Source organism: Acomys russatus, chromosome 14 (genome assembly GCF_903995435.1).
Source record: "Acomys russatus chromosome 14, mAcoRus1.1, whole genome shotgun sequence".
Classification (NCBI taxonomy): Eukaryota; Metazoa; Chordata; class Mammalia; order Rodentia; family Muridae; genus Acomys; species Acomys russatus.
In genome coordinates, this window is record NC_067150.1 from 40621128 (window position 1) to 40637694 (window position 16567).

The 16567-nt window shown below is 44.5% G+C and overlaps 1 protein-coding gene across 1 annotated transcript in view; it reads left to right on the forward strand.

Annotated features, from left to right (window-relative positions):
* Usp28 (ubiquitin specific peptidase 28) overlaps positions 1 to 10129 on the forward strand; it is a 56852-nt gene extending 46723 nt beyond the window's left edge. Inside the window, exons 18-26 of the mRNA XM_051156381.1 lie at positions 115 to 254; positions 426 to 611; positions 1524 to 1619; positions 3332 to 3510; positions 3621 to 3699; positions 4733 to 4812; positions 5301 to 5424; positions 6571 to 6766; positions 9944 to 10129. Of these exons, the coding sequence (XP_051012338.1) occupies positions 115 to 254; positions 426 to 611; positions 1524 to 1619; positions 3332 to 3510; positions 3621 to 3699; positions 4733 to 4812; positions 5301 to 5424; positions 6571 to 6766; positions 9944 to 10119 (1256 nt within the window). The 3' untranslated portion in view covers positions 10120 to 10129. The remainder of the gene's footprint in view (positions 1 to 114; positions 255 to 425; positions 612 to 1523; positions 1620 to 3331; positions 3511 to 3620; positions 3700 to 4732; positions 4813 to 5300; positions 5425 to 6570; positions 6767 to 9943) is intronic.
* Positions 10130 to 16567: the final 6438 nt, after the last annotated feature.

Below are 16567 nucleotides of genomic sequence, written 5' to 3' on the forward strand. Positions count from 1 at the left end.
TAGAGGTGTGCTGGTACTGTATATTGAAATGTGTGTCCCTTCTCCTTGCTGATATTCAGAGTGTTCTAAACAGTATTCATCAGATGTGACAACTGATTTTGTTGTTGTTGTCAGAGTCTTCAGCAGCCTCTTCTCACGGGGTTCGCTGCTTGTCCTCTGAGCACGCTGTGATTGCAAAGGAGCAGACTGCCCAGGCTATCGCAAACACAGCCCGTGCCTACGAGAAGAGCGGTGTAGAAGCAGCCTTGAGCGAGGTGAGACTGAGTGAGTGGCCCTCCTTCGAAAGGGTCTGGCTTTTGACACCAACTACCAGCTTTCTGTCATTTCTATTGGTCCATGTCTCTGCTGAATTTAGCCATCCCTCTTTATATCTTTCCGGTTTTCCCCATTGTTGTTCTTACTTTCTCTCCATTCTGCTGTCACAGCATAAGGAAGCTGAACCTGAGAAGCCCAAACCCCTGGAAGCAAACCTTGCAGAGCAGTCAGAGCAGGCCCCAGAGGCCAGAGACGCAGAGGCCGCTGCCCCACACGCCTCTGAGGTCTCTGAAGTGGAGATTCCCAGTGTGGGAAGGATTCTGGTTAGATCTGATGCAGATGGCTATGATGAGGAGGTACAGAGTGCAGGGTAGCCGTGTGGTGTCTTCCAAAGGGTTGTCTGTCACAGCTAATATTTTTTCACTGAAACAAGGAACAGACATGCAGTCCTGTCTGCTTTTGACTGGGTGTTTTGGAAAAGGCACAGGTGACCCATTCCTGCTGTGCACTGTTGGCATGCATGTGTGCACGTGCACACGCACCCAGCTTGTGTTTAGGAGGGACTGCTACAATGCCTAGATGGTCTAGGGACAACAGGATTAGCTCCATTTGGTATTATGAACAAAAACATGTTTACCTTCAAGAGACAGTTTAGTTTTGGTGGTAGTCCATTATTTTGTCTTCCAAGTAGAGTTTTTCCACTTGCTGGGTAAATAAAACAAATGTGGATTAAAGCTGGTTTTGCTTTTAATTCTGAAGTTCAGCAAGCAGCTGTTACTCATGGTCTGTCTCCTTGTCAGTTGCATTGTACACAAATAGTCATTAATCCTGTCTCTCAGGTTTCTGATTTATTGTTTTGTTTTGTTTTTTTCTGCTGTGGGTATATACTTTTATTTATAGAAAGTTTACAACTATTCAATACCTTTATGCCCTCATTTTGGTGGAAATCAGAGAACTAACTTGGTGTGCTGACCGTATAGTTGCTTAATCTTCAGCAATGTCCCGTCAGAAGTGTTCTTGAGCCACCTTTGTCTGTCTTACAGAACCAGAATGTGCATGTGGTGGGACAGCTTGTCATAGGCACCACCACAAGGAAAGCCAGGGCTCCGCATGCATCTAGAGTAGGGCTGGGAGGCTTGGCCTGCAGCCTGCACTGGCAGCGAGACCGTGCTCTGCTTCGTACCAGCATTCTGCTCACCTCTCCTCATGTAGTCTCCTTTGAACCTGTCTGCTCTCCTTTTCTCTCTGTTTTCTGCCCTCTGTGGTAGGTGATGCTGAGCCCTGCCATGCAAGGGGTCATCCTGGCCATAGCTAAAGCACGCCAGACCTTTGACCGAGATGGGTCTGAAGCAGGGCTTATTAAGGTACTCTTGTCATAAAATGTTAACCCTCATAACCCAGAGATCTTTCTGTAAGATGGTGGGAAATGGTATGAAAATAGCCTGTTTTGGGGGAGATTGCTCAGTCAGAAGGATAGAAGTTTAATCTCCAGAACCTGCATTTAAAAAACCAAAAATTTCCACAGGACTGGAAAGATGTCCCAAAATGCACTGCTTTTGCAGAAAGCCCAAGTTTGGTTCCCAGTGCCTAACACTGGACCATACCTGCCTTTCACTTTAATTTCAGAGGGTTTGACATTCTTCTGGCTTCTGTGGGTACTAGACACACATGAACAGTGCCCCATACATATATGCATGCAACTAGACATGGTACAGAGCATGTTGGTGATCCCAGTGCTTACTTGGTGAGTTTGAGGCTAATAAGAGACCTTTTTCCAAAAGAGTATAGTGAGTAAAACATGGTGGCACATGCCTTCAATCTCAGGGTTTGGGAGGCAGAGGCAGGCAGATCTCTGTGAGTTCAAGATTCACAGCTTTACATAGTGAGTTCCAGGACAGAGACTGTTGTGACTTCCCACTTTTCTCCAAAGTGTATGTTGGATAGAATCTGAAGAACAATATACAAGGTTACCCTCTGGTCTCCACACATATGCACCCTACCGCACAGACACACAGTATCCTGTGTTGAAGTGAAACATGAAACTGTCTTTTCCATCCAACTGATGAGCAAACCACCCCAGAAAGCTGATGGTGGCTCATCTTCACTGGGCACTAACCCAGCAGTTAGCAGTGCCACTGTGCATTGCATCCAGCCTACAGGGATGATGAGGTTGCTTAATGTTCATTGCTGTCACATGCTCTGAGAAGACTGCCCTTTTTAACTTCAGAACCTTCATTTTAAAATAAGAGAGAAGGTTGTACTATTTGAGGTATTTGAAGTTTAAGATATTTGAATGAGATTACATATGGATGGATTTTTAAACAATTTAAGCTAAGTACTTGTGTTTTTAAGATAAGAACTTGATGAGAGACAAGCATGATGGCTCAAGCCTGTAATCCTAGTATGTGGGAAGCAGAACCAAGAGGAGGCCACAAGTTTGAGGCCAGCCTCGTCTACATAGTGAGGTCTTGGGTAGCATGGACTACAGCAAAAGCAAACAAAACTTGAAGGAAATGAGTTTGTTTTTTGAGTATAAATGTCTTTAGTGCCAGGATTCTGGGCAGTTAAGATATGCCAACAGTGTACATATTCTATAGTTGATTTTGCAATTCTCAACAAGAATTCCTTGGCATGGACTGGGGGGGAGGGGTGGCAGCACACGCCTTTAATCCCAACACTTGGAAGGCAGAGGCAGGTGGATCTCTGTGAGTTTGAGGCAGCCTGGACTACTGAGTGAGTTTCAGGACAGCCAGAACTGTTACACAAAGAAACCCTGTCTCAAAAAACCAAAAAGACCAGAATTCCTTAACGTGCCAGGCTCTGATGCCAGGTAGTCATGGGGTGGTGGCACACGCCTTTAATCCCAGCACTTGGGAGGCAGAAGTAGGTGGATCACTGTGAGTTCGAGGCCAACCTGGTCTACAAAGCAAGTCCAGAACAGCCAAGGCTACACAGAGAAACCCTGTCTTGAAAAACCAGGCAAAAAGAGAGAGCGGCTCTGGCGTTCTGGTGTCAGTTTCTGTATGTGTGCTCATGCCCACAGCGTTCCCTTCTCCACTCCCCAATTCTCTATCAGGCGTTTCACGAAGAATACTCCAGACTCTATCAGCTGGCCAAGGAGACCCCCACCTCTCACAGTGATCCTCGCCTTCAGCATGTTCTTGTCTACTTTTTCCAAAACGAAGCACCCAAAAGGGTAGTAGAGCGGACCCTTCTGGAACAGTTTGCAGATAGAAACCTCAGCTATGATGAGAGGTGAGAGTATGCGAGGCCTGTTCCTGCATGGGGTCTCACTGGGCAAGTTCCTCCAATTTGGAGGTGCAGCCATGCTCCCTCCATTGTTTTCTGAACTCTGTCCCACACAGATCTATCAGCATCATGAAGGTGGCTCAGGCCAAGCTGATGGAAATTGGTCCAGATGACATGAACATGGAGGAATATAAGGTCAGTTTGGGGGCTTGTTTGGTTTTGTTTTTTCAATTCCTCACCAAACATTAATTCCGGAGGCAAGTGATATTTAAGATAAAATGAACAATTTTATGTTTCCAGACTGACCAGCTCCATAATAATAATTAAAACTTGAAACAGAGAAGGAAAAAAAAAGCTGGGTGTAGTGGGGCACACCTTATTCCCAGCACTCAACAGGCAGAGGCAGTGGGTCTCTGAGTTTTAGGACAGCCAGGGATACTCCCTGAGAGGGGGAAAATGAATAAAGACCTTATCTTAGCCTCAGAACCACAGCTCTTGTGTTTTTAGGCTTCTGTTAGACTATGTCTGCACTAATTTCCTAAGGGCTCTTTTGAGCCTTGAACTTGGCAGTGCTGTTGTAGTTGCTGTGTCGGTCTGTGTGCTTACGTGAGTGTGTAGTGGTATCATTTTCTAACTGTGTGGAACTATAGATTAAATTAACTCACACTCTGTCCCAGAGTTGTGTTGCCCATGCTTACTGAGCCGCAGTTTCACAGTTTGGCTTGAGAAGCCTTGTGTTCCCTTCTTCCCCATGTGTGCCTGCTTGTTTCCATACTCAGAATGTCACTTGTAGAGTAGAAGGACTTTGACGTGTTGTGTTGGGATTAGGAGAGTTTATAAGTGCTAATACTTAGGTGAAGTGAAATGATTTACTGATCCTCAGCGGAAAGAATAGAACACTGCAAGTTATGTAGGCAGGTCAGTGGTGTAAACATGACACTCTGTAGTCCAGGCTGGGCTCGGATTTGTCATGTATCTGAGGATATCTCTGGGCTTTTTGATGCTCCCGTCTCCACCTCTCCAGTGCTGGGTTTACAGTCCTGCACCTCCATGCTCAGCTTTAAGTCTTTTGTTTGTTTGCTTTTTGTTTTTAACCCAGAAGTTCTATGTGTGTTCTTACTTGACCAGATGTGCTGACTATTTGGTTGTACTGAGCTGACAGCAGTGAGAGTGAAACAAGCACTGGGTTACTGAGATCATGTCATTAATGGTAGTCCTTCCTTTCCAGAGGTGGCATGAAGATTACAGTTTGTTCCGAAAAGTGTCTGTGTACCTCCTAACGGGCCTGGAACTCTTTCAAAAAGGAAAGTATGTTGGCCTTTTCTCTTACTAGCATTGTTAGTCAGAACACTGATGCCCATCCAGGGTTACTCAGAAGTCACTGCCGTGAGTCCCCTCCTTTGTCACACACTGTGTCAACACCCCCCCCCCCATGGTTCATCTTGCTGTACACATCACACTGTTTTCTTGTTCTTCGTGTAATAATGGGTTTATTACCAAGGAGATAGGATTATGCTAGACTTCCTTAGTGACTAGAAAATAAAATTTTGCTTGTCATGGGCTCTAGTTAGTAATCCTTTTCTTTGTTTTAGAGATGGAAAAAAATTGAGGCCCACAGATGTTTCCTTTCTTGGCCAGTGTGCAGAAGAGCTGAGGCTGGCTGTGGTCTTTGGCACCCAAGCTTTTCCCAGTACATCATATTGTAGCTAAGTAGATTCTCATTGCAGAAAAGTGAGAGCTGAGCCCTAGATTTTGGCAAAGGTAACTCAGCTGTGGATTGTCTCCCACTTTTTAAGGTACCAGGAAGCATTGTCCTATCTGGTGTATGCCTACCAGAGCAACGCTGCCCTGCTGATGAAGGGGCCCCGCAGGGGTGTGAAGGAGTCTGTGATTGCTTTGTACCGCAGAAAATGCCTTCTGGTTTGTACCATTTATGAAACCTTAATCTCTGCTCCTGCCCTCCCTTGCTTTCTCTGTGTATCGTTCTTCTCCAACCCTTGATATGTTGTGCCAACTATGCCCTTCTCACATACCTGCATTAAAATGTTTAGCATATTGCCCCTCTACAGTTTATTAAGCACAGAGCCACCTTCTGGTCAGCATTTCCTTTCAGCCCACCATATACTGAGCCACAGTGAATATGTAGGAAGAGTGTGATGTTTTCTAGGGTTGCCTAGCAGAGGACAATTTTTCAGAACTAGATGTATCTTAATAGTCCATTCTCACACAAGGTTACTGAATGTAAGAATTAGTCTTGCTAACCTTGTTATCTTAGCTCTTTTGCATTGGGCAGCCATACAGAAAGGCAGGTAGAATACGGCCAGTCTTTCCAGGAGTGTGCATCATGCTGGTTCTTCATGGAAGTGTCAAGCAGTGGCTTGCTTGCAGGTTGTCCTTGTATTCACTTCCCCAGACATCTGTGGGTTTATCCTTCCCCTCAGCATCCTTGTTTTCTGGTAATTCTTTGATTGCTGTGTTAGTTACAGGTGTGGCAGGGCTGGCTACTTTGCTGAGGAGTACTAAAAGGCTCTGTGCCTTTGGCTTCTAAGTCACCAGATAGAGACAACACCTTGAGTGTCTGCACCCCCCTCACTGCTGTCGGACTAGGGATGCTTTAGGCTTTCCATTGCTGGCTCTCATCCTCTAGTGTGTGTCAGCATCTCGAAGGGGGCACCTTCACACTTTGGTGACAACTGACCAGTCTGGGAGGAGCCTGGGTCTGTCTTCTGTGTATGGTTCTAATGGCCAGTAAAGACTGAGAATTAATAAATAGGTCTTTGGGTAGAAACAGATATCAAACAGGACTATGGCTTGTAAGTTTAGGCCCTTGAGTCACAACTTTGGGTTGCATTAGAATACTCATGGGAGTTGTTATAAAATCCCAGGGCCCAGGTCACTTATATCCTAATTATGTCAGCATCTCTGGGGCAGGAACCAATGCGTTGGTTGGTGGTTGGTTTGTTTTTGTTTTTCCAGTTAGGTGATTTTGGTGTAACTGCTGGCTTAGATTACTACTAAGATTACTACTGCTTTTTCAGTCTTCCCTTTCCTGTCTTTTATCTGTAGGAGCTGAATGCCAAGGCTGCTTCTCTTTTTGAAACAAATGACGACCACTCTGTATCAGAGGGCATTAATGTGATGAATGAGTTGATCATTCCTTGCATCCACCTGATCATTAATAATGACATCTCCAAGGACGACCTGGATGCCATTGAGGTCATGAGGAGCCATTGGTGCTCTTACCTGGGAAAGGATATTGCAGGTGTGTCGCTAGCACTGCTTAGAGTTTCTGTGCTTTTGTGTTTCTGAAAATTCAGTGGTCTCACTCTTTAGTGTCACTGGTTGTTGAAGCCTTTTGGAGGATCGGAACCCCCTAACATCTGCAGTGAGATGCATGGGTCTGCACAGGGAAACAGCATGGGAGTTTGGGCTTCACTGCTTTCTGCCTCTGCCTCAGCCAGCTACTGAAGCCATTCCAGGGTCAGACAGCAAGTCCTGGGAGTTACAACCACTGGGCACTAAACCCAGGCCCTCCTACTCCCCAGCTATAGCCAGTGCTCTGCAGGAATATTAGTCTGCCATTGTTTTCCTAGCTACTAAATTCTGGGTTTTTATAGTTCAAAAATCAAGATGTATTTATGCAGAGTATGATTATCTGATGGCTCTTAAACTAAATTCTCTCAAGGTTTGAAGTTTCAGTATATAAGATTATTATTAACTAATAAAAACTTCAGTAAGTTAGTAAATGGAATAACTTGAGAGATCCTGAAGCTAGTATTTTGTAGGTGCATTCAGTTGTCTTGGAAGGTGACTATGCTAATAGGAACCCTGCGTGTTCATTTCCCACTCATGTAAGGAGTCTAGTAACCTGGTCTAGCATACAGGATTTATTGATAAATCTTGAAATAAGCAATTGCTCTGTGTTTTGTTGTTTTCTGTTGTTTTTCTTTAGACCATGTGATCTATAGTTTTATTTAATTCTCTGTGGAAAGACAATAGCACCATCATGTGTGTGGTACAGAGCATCACATCCAGTGTCTCAAGTTTTAAGAGGATAATTGATAAGAAATAGCCGTAATAACAAAATAGCTTTGCTACTTGGCAAGCAGGGCTGTTAAAATGTTCCCACTTGTTGAAGTTCAGTTCACCCACAGAAAACACACACACACACACACTCTCTCTCTCTCTCTCTCTCTCTCTCTCTCTCTCTCTCTCTCTCCCTTCCTCTCTCCCTCTCTCCTTTTTTCCTTTCCTCCCCTTCCCTTTCCTCTTCCCCTTCCCCTCCCCTCCCCTGCCCTCCCCTGCCCTTCCCTTCTTTTCTTTCCTTCCCCCAGTTTTTCAAGGCAGGGTTTCTCTGTGTAGCCTTGGCTGTCCTGGATTCACTTTGTAGACCAGGCTGGCCTCAAACTCACAGAGATCCTCCTGCCTCTGCCTCCCTGACTGTTGGAAGTATAGGCCTGTGCTACCGTGACCAACTTCTCTCTCTCTTTCTCTTCTTCCTCTCTTCTCCTCCCCTCACCCCTTCCTTCCTTCCTTCCTTTCTTTCTTCCTTCCTTCCTTTCTTTCTTTCTTTCGACAGAGATCCGCCCACTTCTGCCTCATGAATGTTGGGATTAAAGGTGTCTCTACTATGTCAAACAATTTTTTTGTTTTGTTTTGTTTTTTGATGCAGGATCTCTCTATATTAGCCTTGGCTGTCCTGGACTCACTTTGTAGACTAGGCTGGCCTCGAACTCACAACGATCCACCTGCCTCTGCCTCCCGAGTGCTGGAATTAAAGGAGTGTGCCACCACGCCCGGCTCAAACAAGGTTTTTTTTTTTTTTTTTTTTTTTTTTTTGGTTTTTCGAGACAGGGTCTCTCTGTGTTAGCCTTGGCTGCCCTGGACTCACTTTGTAGACCAGGCTGGCCTCGAACTCACAGCGATCCGCCCGCCTCTGCCTCCCGAGTGCTGGGATTAAAGGCGTGCGCCACCACGCCCGGCTTCAAACAAGTTTTAAAATGTTTTTATTTGTTAATATTAGGTGTGCACGGGGATGCATGTGCCTTAGCGCATGTATGCCACTTAGAGGACAGTTCTGTAGAGTTAGTCCTCTCTTTTCATCTTTACCTGGCCTCTGGGTGCTGAACTCCGGTCACTTTGCGCAGCAGGCACTTTGCTCTCTGAGTCATCTTATTGGTCTCCTCACCCAGGAACCTTCTTGCACGCCAGGTATATTTGCATATTAAAATAGGTACGCAAATCAAACCTTAATAGATTTTTTAAAAATCATAGAGAAATGTATCATTTCTTAAAGATACTAAGTTTGCAGCTCATAAGATGGATTTTTTTTTTTTTTTTTTAAATAAAAGCTGAAGATACTTTAGGATTTAAGAGCATCAGAAAAGCAGGGCTTTTCAGAATTGATTGAAGCTGGGTGCAGTGGCGCACACCTATAATCCCAGCACTGGGGGAAGCAGAGGCAGGTGGATTTCTGTAAGTTTTAAGGCCAGCCAGGTCTACAAAGCAAGTCCAGGACAGCCAAGGCTACACAGAGAAACTATGTCTTGAAAAAACAAAACAAAGCTGGGCGTGGTGGCGCACGCCTTTAATCCCAGCACTTGGGAGGCAGAGGCAGGCGGATCGCTGTAAGTTCGCGGCCAGCCTGGTCTACAAAGCGAGTCCAGGACAGCCAAGATAACATAGAGAAACCCTGTCTCGAAAAAACCAAAAAAAAAAACCAAAAAACCAAACAGTTGATTGATATTTTAATTCAATGAATGCCAATGCTGAGCACACCATGTCACATAAATATGTCATATAAAATGATAGAAGTACATTGAGGGCTATTTCAGAAAGATTGAAATTCTGATCTTATCAAAGCCAAAGTTCACTTAATACTTTTTTTAAAATAGTGAAACACAAATCGGCAACCCAAAGAGTATTTTTAACACATCAAACACTTCACTACAATCCAATCCACAGATATACGATTTGATGCTTGCGTGCATTGGATAATGGTAGGAAGATGTTTAAAAGTTCTTCTGTGATTGACTCATTAATGTTTCCATAAGAACAGAAAACTTGGCAGCATTTGTTGGCAGCAATGGCTGCACATTATGTCTTTAGAACCAAGGCTGCAGTGAAGTCATGGTAACATGTTTGCCTCTGAGCTGATTTTTTCATTGGCGTATTCAGATACCGTTCAATGCTGCCAAATTCTTCCTGACACGCCGGCTCCCCCCCCCCCCCCCAATTGCAACATACAGAGGTTGGACACAGACTCCAGCTATGCAGCCCTAATCACTTTCCACCTAAAGTGGGAGGGGCTATAGCAGGGTGCATGCTGTTTGAGTTGAATGTTGCCTTCTTGAAAGGCCCACTTGTATAGCTGCAGAATTCTTACTTTCCACTAAGATCTGTTGAGCTGTGTGTGTGATCAGCCGTTTTCCCTCTACAGAAAATCTTCGACTGTGCTTAGGGGAGTTCCTACCCAGGCTTCTGGATCCTTCTGCAGAAATCATCGTCCTAAAGGAGCCTCCAACTATTCGACCAAATTCTCCCTATGATCTTTGCAGCCGGTTTGCCGCTGTCATGGAGTCCATTCAAGGAGTTTCAGCAGTAACAGTGAAATAAGCTGCTCATGGTCAATACTCTACAGGCCTGCTCTACAGTCACCTCCCTGTTACACAGCAGTCTGTTGTTTCAGATTTCCCTGGAGAGAGGGTTGGGTGGCTGAGCAAGATTCAGACCCCCACCCTTCTCATGATGTGTGTTTAAGGGATTAAGGATAAAGTTGCACATTTTAGGTACTGAATCATGAAGCTATTTCACTGAAGGAGGCAGGAGCCAGTGCATTAAGGTTTTAAATCATCCCAGAAGACCTGAATTGCCTTTTTGATCTCCCATAATACTTGGGTTTGTCTAAGCCTCATGCCACTTTTAAAATTACCCTTCAGGCACCAGTCTTTCTGACAGCCGAAGGGTGACTCATCAGAACTGAGTTGGAGGAGCAGTTTCTAATTATTTTGTCAAGTTCAGTTGACATTTAAAAATCTTTAACTTCTAGAGATTGTTGTTGGGGCCTCACCTGGGTGCTAACACGGGTCTCATGAGCCCTCCCTTCCATATGTGGGTAGAATCTAAGACTGTACCACGAAGCCAATGGGAAAGCTGCCTCCTTCCTTGGTCTGATTATATTTTAAGTAAACCAGAAAACCTCACATTCAGTGCTGAGTGAAAGAAAAGAAAGCATCCCAGACCATTCAGCCCAGATGTGGTATTGTGAAGTCACAAGAACATTTTAACAGGAATCATTTAAGCAGAATTCGGAAAATCACCAGAAACCTGTGTCTAAGGCTACTGTTGCCTAATAGAATTTTGAATCTCTTTTCTTTTTTTCCCTTTTAGAAAATAAAGGATGTGAATTTGTATAAAGAAAAGAACATCTGTCTGTATGTATATGTAGAGAGAAGCCCATTTTTAAGAAAATTCTAATTGGGAGCTCTTGTTTTAACCAAATTTTAAAGATTCACAGAGGAATCACGGGAAGAAAGAACACAATACAACTATGCAGATTTTATAAATGTGCAATAAAAGTATTTGATTTACCCTTGGTGTATAGTGTGGCCCTTTTTGTTTTTTGTTTGTTTGGGGTTTTTTGTTTTGTTTTGAGAAAGGGTTTCTCTGTGTAGCCTTGGCTGTCCTGGACTCACTTTGTAGGCCAGGCTGGCCTCGAACTCACAGAGATTCATGCTTAGCTTGAATTCATTGTTTTCCATTTTGGAAATGAGTGGAACTCCATAGCATTTATATGACTTCAACCTTTCTTTTTAAAAGGGGGCAGGGGAGAAAAAAGATGAGCAACTCTGTTTGCCCACTCTTTTTTCAAAAGTTTAATTTTACTTATGTATCTGTGTGTGTATATGTGTGCAAGTGCCCACAGAGGACAGAAGACGATGCTCAATTTCCTAAGGCTGCTGGAGTGGTAAGCCAGCTGTTGTCTGCTGGGAACCCTTTTGGGGATCAAACAGTCCTTTCTCCGTGGTCATCTTAAGACCGTCAGAAAATACAGATATTTACATTGATTTATAACAGTAGCAAAATTTTAGTTAATGAGGGAGCAGCTTTTGTGGTTGGGGGTCACCACAACATGAGGAATTGTATTGAAGGGTCACAGTGGTAGGAAGACTGAGAACTACTGGGATAGCAGCAAGTGCTCCTAACCACTCAGCCCTATCTTGCCCTGTCTGTCTCTACCCACACTACACCCCCTATGGCTGAGTAGTTTGCATCATTTAGATACACTGTGGTCACTAGGAGGGGTGCTGACAGGCAGTCTCTCATTCCTGTACAGCTAGCTACTTTTCGTTTAACCCTGGTCTCTTTCTGGACTTCACAGACTTAAGTTTTCAGGCTGATATTTTGTTGATAATTGGTTTTTAGATTGTCATAGGCTAGACTGGGCTCAAACTCACTGTGTGGGAGAGGCAGGCCTGGACCCGCTGATCCTACTGTGTCTATCTCCCAAATATTGAGAGTCCAGGCATTCATTACCATGTAACTTTTAACAGTTGTCAGGCTATGGTTTAGAGTGTTTCTGTGTTTTGTTGGACTCTTACTGGCTTTTACCTTATTGTATTGACACAGGGTCCTAACTCAGGCTTGTCCTGAGCTTGGGGCGGTCCTCTCACCTCTCAGATGTTGGGGTTATAGCATAATATACTGTTCCTAGTCTAAAGTGCTTTTTACCTTAAATTAAAAATACTTTCTTAGCCGGGCGTGGTGGCGCACGCCTTTAATCCCAGCACTCGGGAGGCAGAGGCCGGCGGATCGCTGTGAGTTCGAGGCCATCCTGGTCTACAAAGCGAGTCCATGATGGCCAAGGCTACACAGAGAAACCCTGTCTCGAAAAACCAAAAAAAAAAAAAAAAAAAAAAAAAACTTTCTTTTGCTAGTGTGTTCATGCCACAGCATGCCTGTGGAGGACAGAAGTCAGCCTGTGAGTTGGTTTTACCCTTCTGTTCTGCATGATTTGAGGATTGAGCTCTAGGTTGTGCAGTGTCTTTACCCACTAACCCATATCAGTGGCTCTTGGTTCTTTGAGACAGAATCTGTGTTGTTTCTGTTCACCTCAAAATCTCAGGCCTTCTAACTTCTGTTTGCAGAACAGCCAGGATTTACAGGCACGAGCTCAGGTAGTTGCTTAGGCATTTTTAACGGTTTGGGAACAAGAGTGCTGAGGGTGAAAGAATGGAGAGGAGGAAGAAGTGTCATGGACGGTGGAAGTGTTTGAACAGGGAGTTTAACCTCAGAATGTGCCATGGAGACATAGTCGACTGGAAATTTGGTAGAACTCTTTAGTTGCCAGGCAGTGGTAGCACACACCTTTTCCTTAATCCATGCACTTGGGAGGCAGAGGCAGGCAGCTTCCATGAGTTCCCTCCTTGACAGCCAGGGCTACACAGGGTTAGCCTGTTAAATTGTTTGGGAAACCCTACCTCTAAACCAAACCAGATCAAATAAACTATTAAAAAGAAAAGGAGACTTACTTGGTGATTTGGCACTTGCCTGCCATGTTCATTGTACTGTGTGTTCAAGACACTTGGGGAAAAAAGTTGAGTCATTTAAGCTTATTTTCACCCTACACATTTCAAGAAGGGTAGATACATTAAAGAGATGAAGAACCAGTTGGTAAGGGCTACATGAGAGACAGACCGTCTTTCTCCCTTTTTAAAAGATTTATTATACAGTATTCTGCCTGCATGTGTGCCTGCAGGACAGAAGAGGACACCACATTGTAGATGGTTGTGAGCCACCATGTGGTTGCTGGGAATTGAGCTCAGGACCTTTGGAAGAACTCTTAACCTGTAAGGCATTTTTCCATCCCCAGACCATCTTTCATACCCTGGGCCTTTGCTATCTTCTTGGCTACAAGAAGTAGGTATCGTAGAAGCTCGGCCTCCTGGCTTCTGAGGCCACCATGGCTCTGCAGTTGTAGAGCACTTGCCTCATGTGTGAGGTGAAATCATGAGCTCCATCCCTGGCAACACAAATCTGGTATGCCTCATGCCTGAAGTCACTCAACACTGGAGGTAGAGGCAGGGGTCTCAAGTTCAAAGCCATCCTCAGCTACATAGAAGCAGTGCTTTGGACATGAAATAGGGATTTTCGTCTTCCCATGTGAAATTAGAAAGGTTGGTTTATTTATTTATTTATCTTGGTGGGATGTTTTTGTTTTTGGTTGTTTTTGTTTTTTGTTGTTTTTAATTGGGGGCAGGTGTCCTACTGGGGATTGGATGTAGGGACTCAGCAATGTCAGGCAAGCTGGTTTTCAGTTAGATCAATTTACAAGTCTGTGAGAAAAGTCCTTGTTAAAAATTTAATTCGTTCTGTTTTCAACTCTAACCTTCATAACATGGATAAGATTGTGGCATTTTTGGGTGAATAGTGTCTCCATGTATGCAGGCTGTACCTTGATTCCCTCCTGACTGATGTGCTGTGCACACAACATGTCAAGCAGCAGCCCCTCTCATCAGCCAAGTGTCCTCTGAAAGCAGAGTGGGGGAGACAGGATATTTCCCTAACAGTGCTCTAGTTTGGGTCCATTTCTCTCCAGAGAAAGCAACAGAAAACAACAAATGTCATTGACACCTGCAAACATGGGATTAAGAAGAGAGACAAGAGAGCCCCCAGCAGGCACAGGTGAACCAGCTGTCTGCAAAGACTGGGCTAAACAGTGCGAAGGAGGATTTTCTGAGTCTTTGGGTGTGTGGTGGGATGTGTAGGTGGCCCATCTGGGGTAGCCGCAGGGTGAGGCTCAGAAGGGTATCCTCAATGTCAAATCCTGACATAGCTATCTGCTGCCACAGGTGTGCTGTTACTTCTGCTCTGAAAAACCTTTCAAGGTCTTATGTAAACCCAAGATCTGGGAAGCTCTTAAGCCCCAACCAGCTGTGTGACAGGGACAAGCAGTCAGGAAAGAGAGGCAAGATACCGCTGCCTCCAGAGGGCCTGATTTCTCTGCCAGGCCTGGTACTTAGTGGGTTGGAGTCCTGTGATGCTGAGAAAGGCAAGAGCATCTTCACCATGGCCCTGATGTTGCTGCAAGATCTACATTCATCCTTCATTGTCAGCCTTGTCATCCTCTTCATGTGGAACGCCTATCTTGGAACAGCTGCCACTTCCTTGAGGTGCCCAGCTGTGACTCAGGACTTGACTTCCTCCTGTGTGATCTGGAGTTATGTGATGTTACACTGATTTGAGTTCCTTGTCTGAATGAGAACCCTGGGTGCAATTGTCTTATTTTTCAGCTGTTGCCAGCACAACATCATTAAGTGCCTATAAGTACTCGTTAAACGAAAGTGTAAACAATCGGGGATGAGTGTGATGGTTCCATGATGCAAGTACTCAAGGGACCACAAATCCTTGGATATTTGAGCCTCCCTTCTTACTGACACTTGGCCCACTAAACTAAGGGTAGCTGAAAAAAGTCACCAGAAGTAGGCTTCTGATTGGCTAGAGAAGGACAGAATAAGCTTTTTTTTTTTTTTTTTTTTTTTTTGGTTTTTGGTTTTTCTTTTTTTTTTTTTTTTTTTTTTTTTTTTTGGTTTTTTGAGACAGGGTTTCTCTGTGTAGCCTTGGCCATCCTGGACTCACTTTGTAGACCAGGCTGGCCTCGAACTCACAGCGATCCGCCTGCCTCTGCCTCCTGAGTGCTGGGATTAAAGGCTTGCGCCACCACGCCCGGCTTCCAGAATAAGCTTTAATGCACACAAAATAATCAGAATTATTTTCATCCTGATGTTTGGCTCTATTTGTCAGCATTTGTTCACAGATGAGCACCCATTAAAGGAAAGGGGCCTATTTTTAGTTTTATTATTGTGCATGCATATGCCACAATGCATGTGTAGAGGTCAGAGGACAACAACTTTGTGGAGTCAGTTCTCTCCTACCTTTATATGGGTTCTGGGGATCAAACTCCGGTCATCAGGCTTGGTGGCAAGTTGCCAGCCTGGGAAAATTTTGGCGATTTTGAAAAAGGATGGGCTACTTAGACAAATGTGTATATTCTATAGTGTTAGAGATCAAATCCAAGGTCTTACATGCTAGGTGGATGCTCCAACCACTAGACTTCCCCCACCCCAAATAATACAATAACAATAAAGTGGCCCCCCTTTCTCTTTGTGTGTGTGTCTGACTGCTGGTCTGTCTCCCCCACCACCATCCCTTTTTTCTTTGACATGGCCTGGGCTGGCCTTGAACTTCTGATCCTCTTGCCTCCACCTCCCAAGTACTGGGATCACAGGCATGTACCCCCCACACCTGCTCTTCTGGGGTGCTAGGGATGGAGCCCAGGACTCTATATGTTAACCAGGCAGGCACTCTACCGGCTGAGATCCTCCTCCCTAATAAATTTATAGTGTGCTTCTTTTGCATAGAGTAAAAGACATTTTTATGGAGCTGAGAATTCTTTGTGCACACACAAGGCCACCCTTGGGTGGTAATAGGCACAACCATCCTTGAGTGACCAGTTTGTCCCAGTGGGACTTTAAGTTTGATAGTTTTAGCAGTACTGAGTCCTGGACATATCAAAGGCTTGGGCACCGTACTGTTCACAGGGATTGTTAACTTCAGTGAGAAACATGGGTCCGCTCACATGATGTAGCAGAAACAAAGCAGTGCCCTTCTGGAACACTGCCATCTAAATGCAGCATAGCTTTATTATGATTCAAAACGCACACCTGAGGACTCATGCTAGAGGCTATTGTGGGCCAAGAACTAATTTCCCTTTGCCAGCACATCATCAACGTTTCCAGCTAAAACGTACAACACCTCTGCTGACTCCAACTGTAAAATATCTTCCTTAATAATAAAGTGATTATGTATATAATTAATACTATGAGGTTATTATTACTTGTTTTTTTTTTTTTTCCCAACACCGTAGCTTATCTGGCTTTGAATTTAAGGTAATTTTCTTGGCTCAGCTTCCTGAGTGTTGGCATTACAAGTGAGAGCCACTATGATCACCCCAACACACCCCTCAAGTTTGAAGTGGAATCTCAGTATGCAGGCAAGGTTGGCC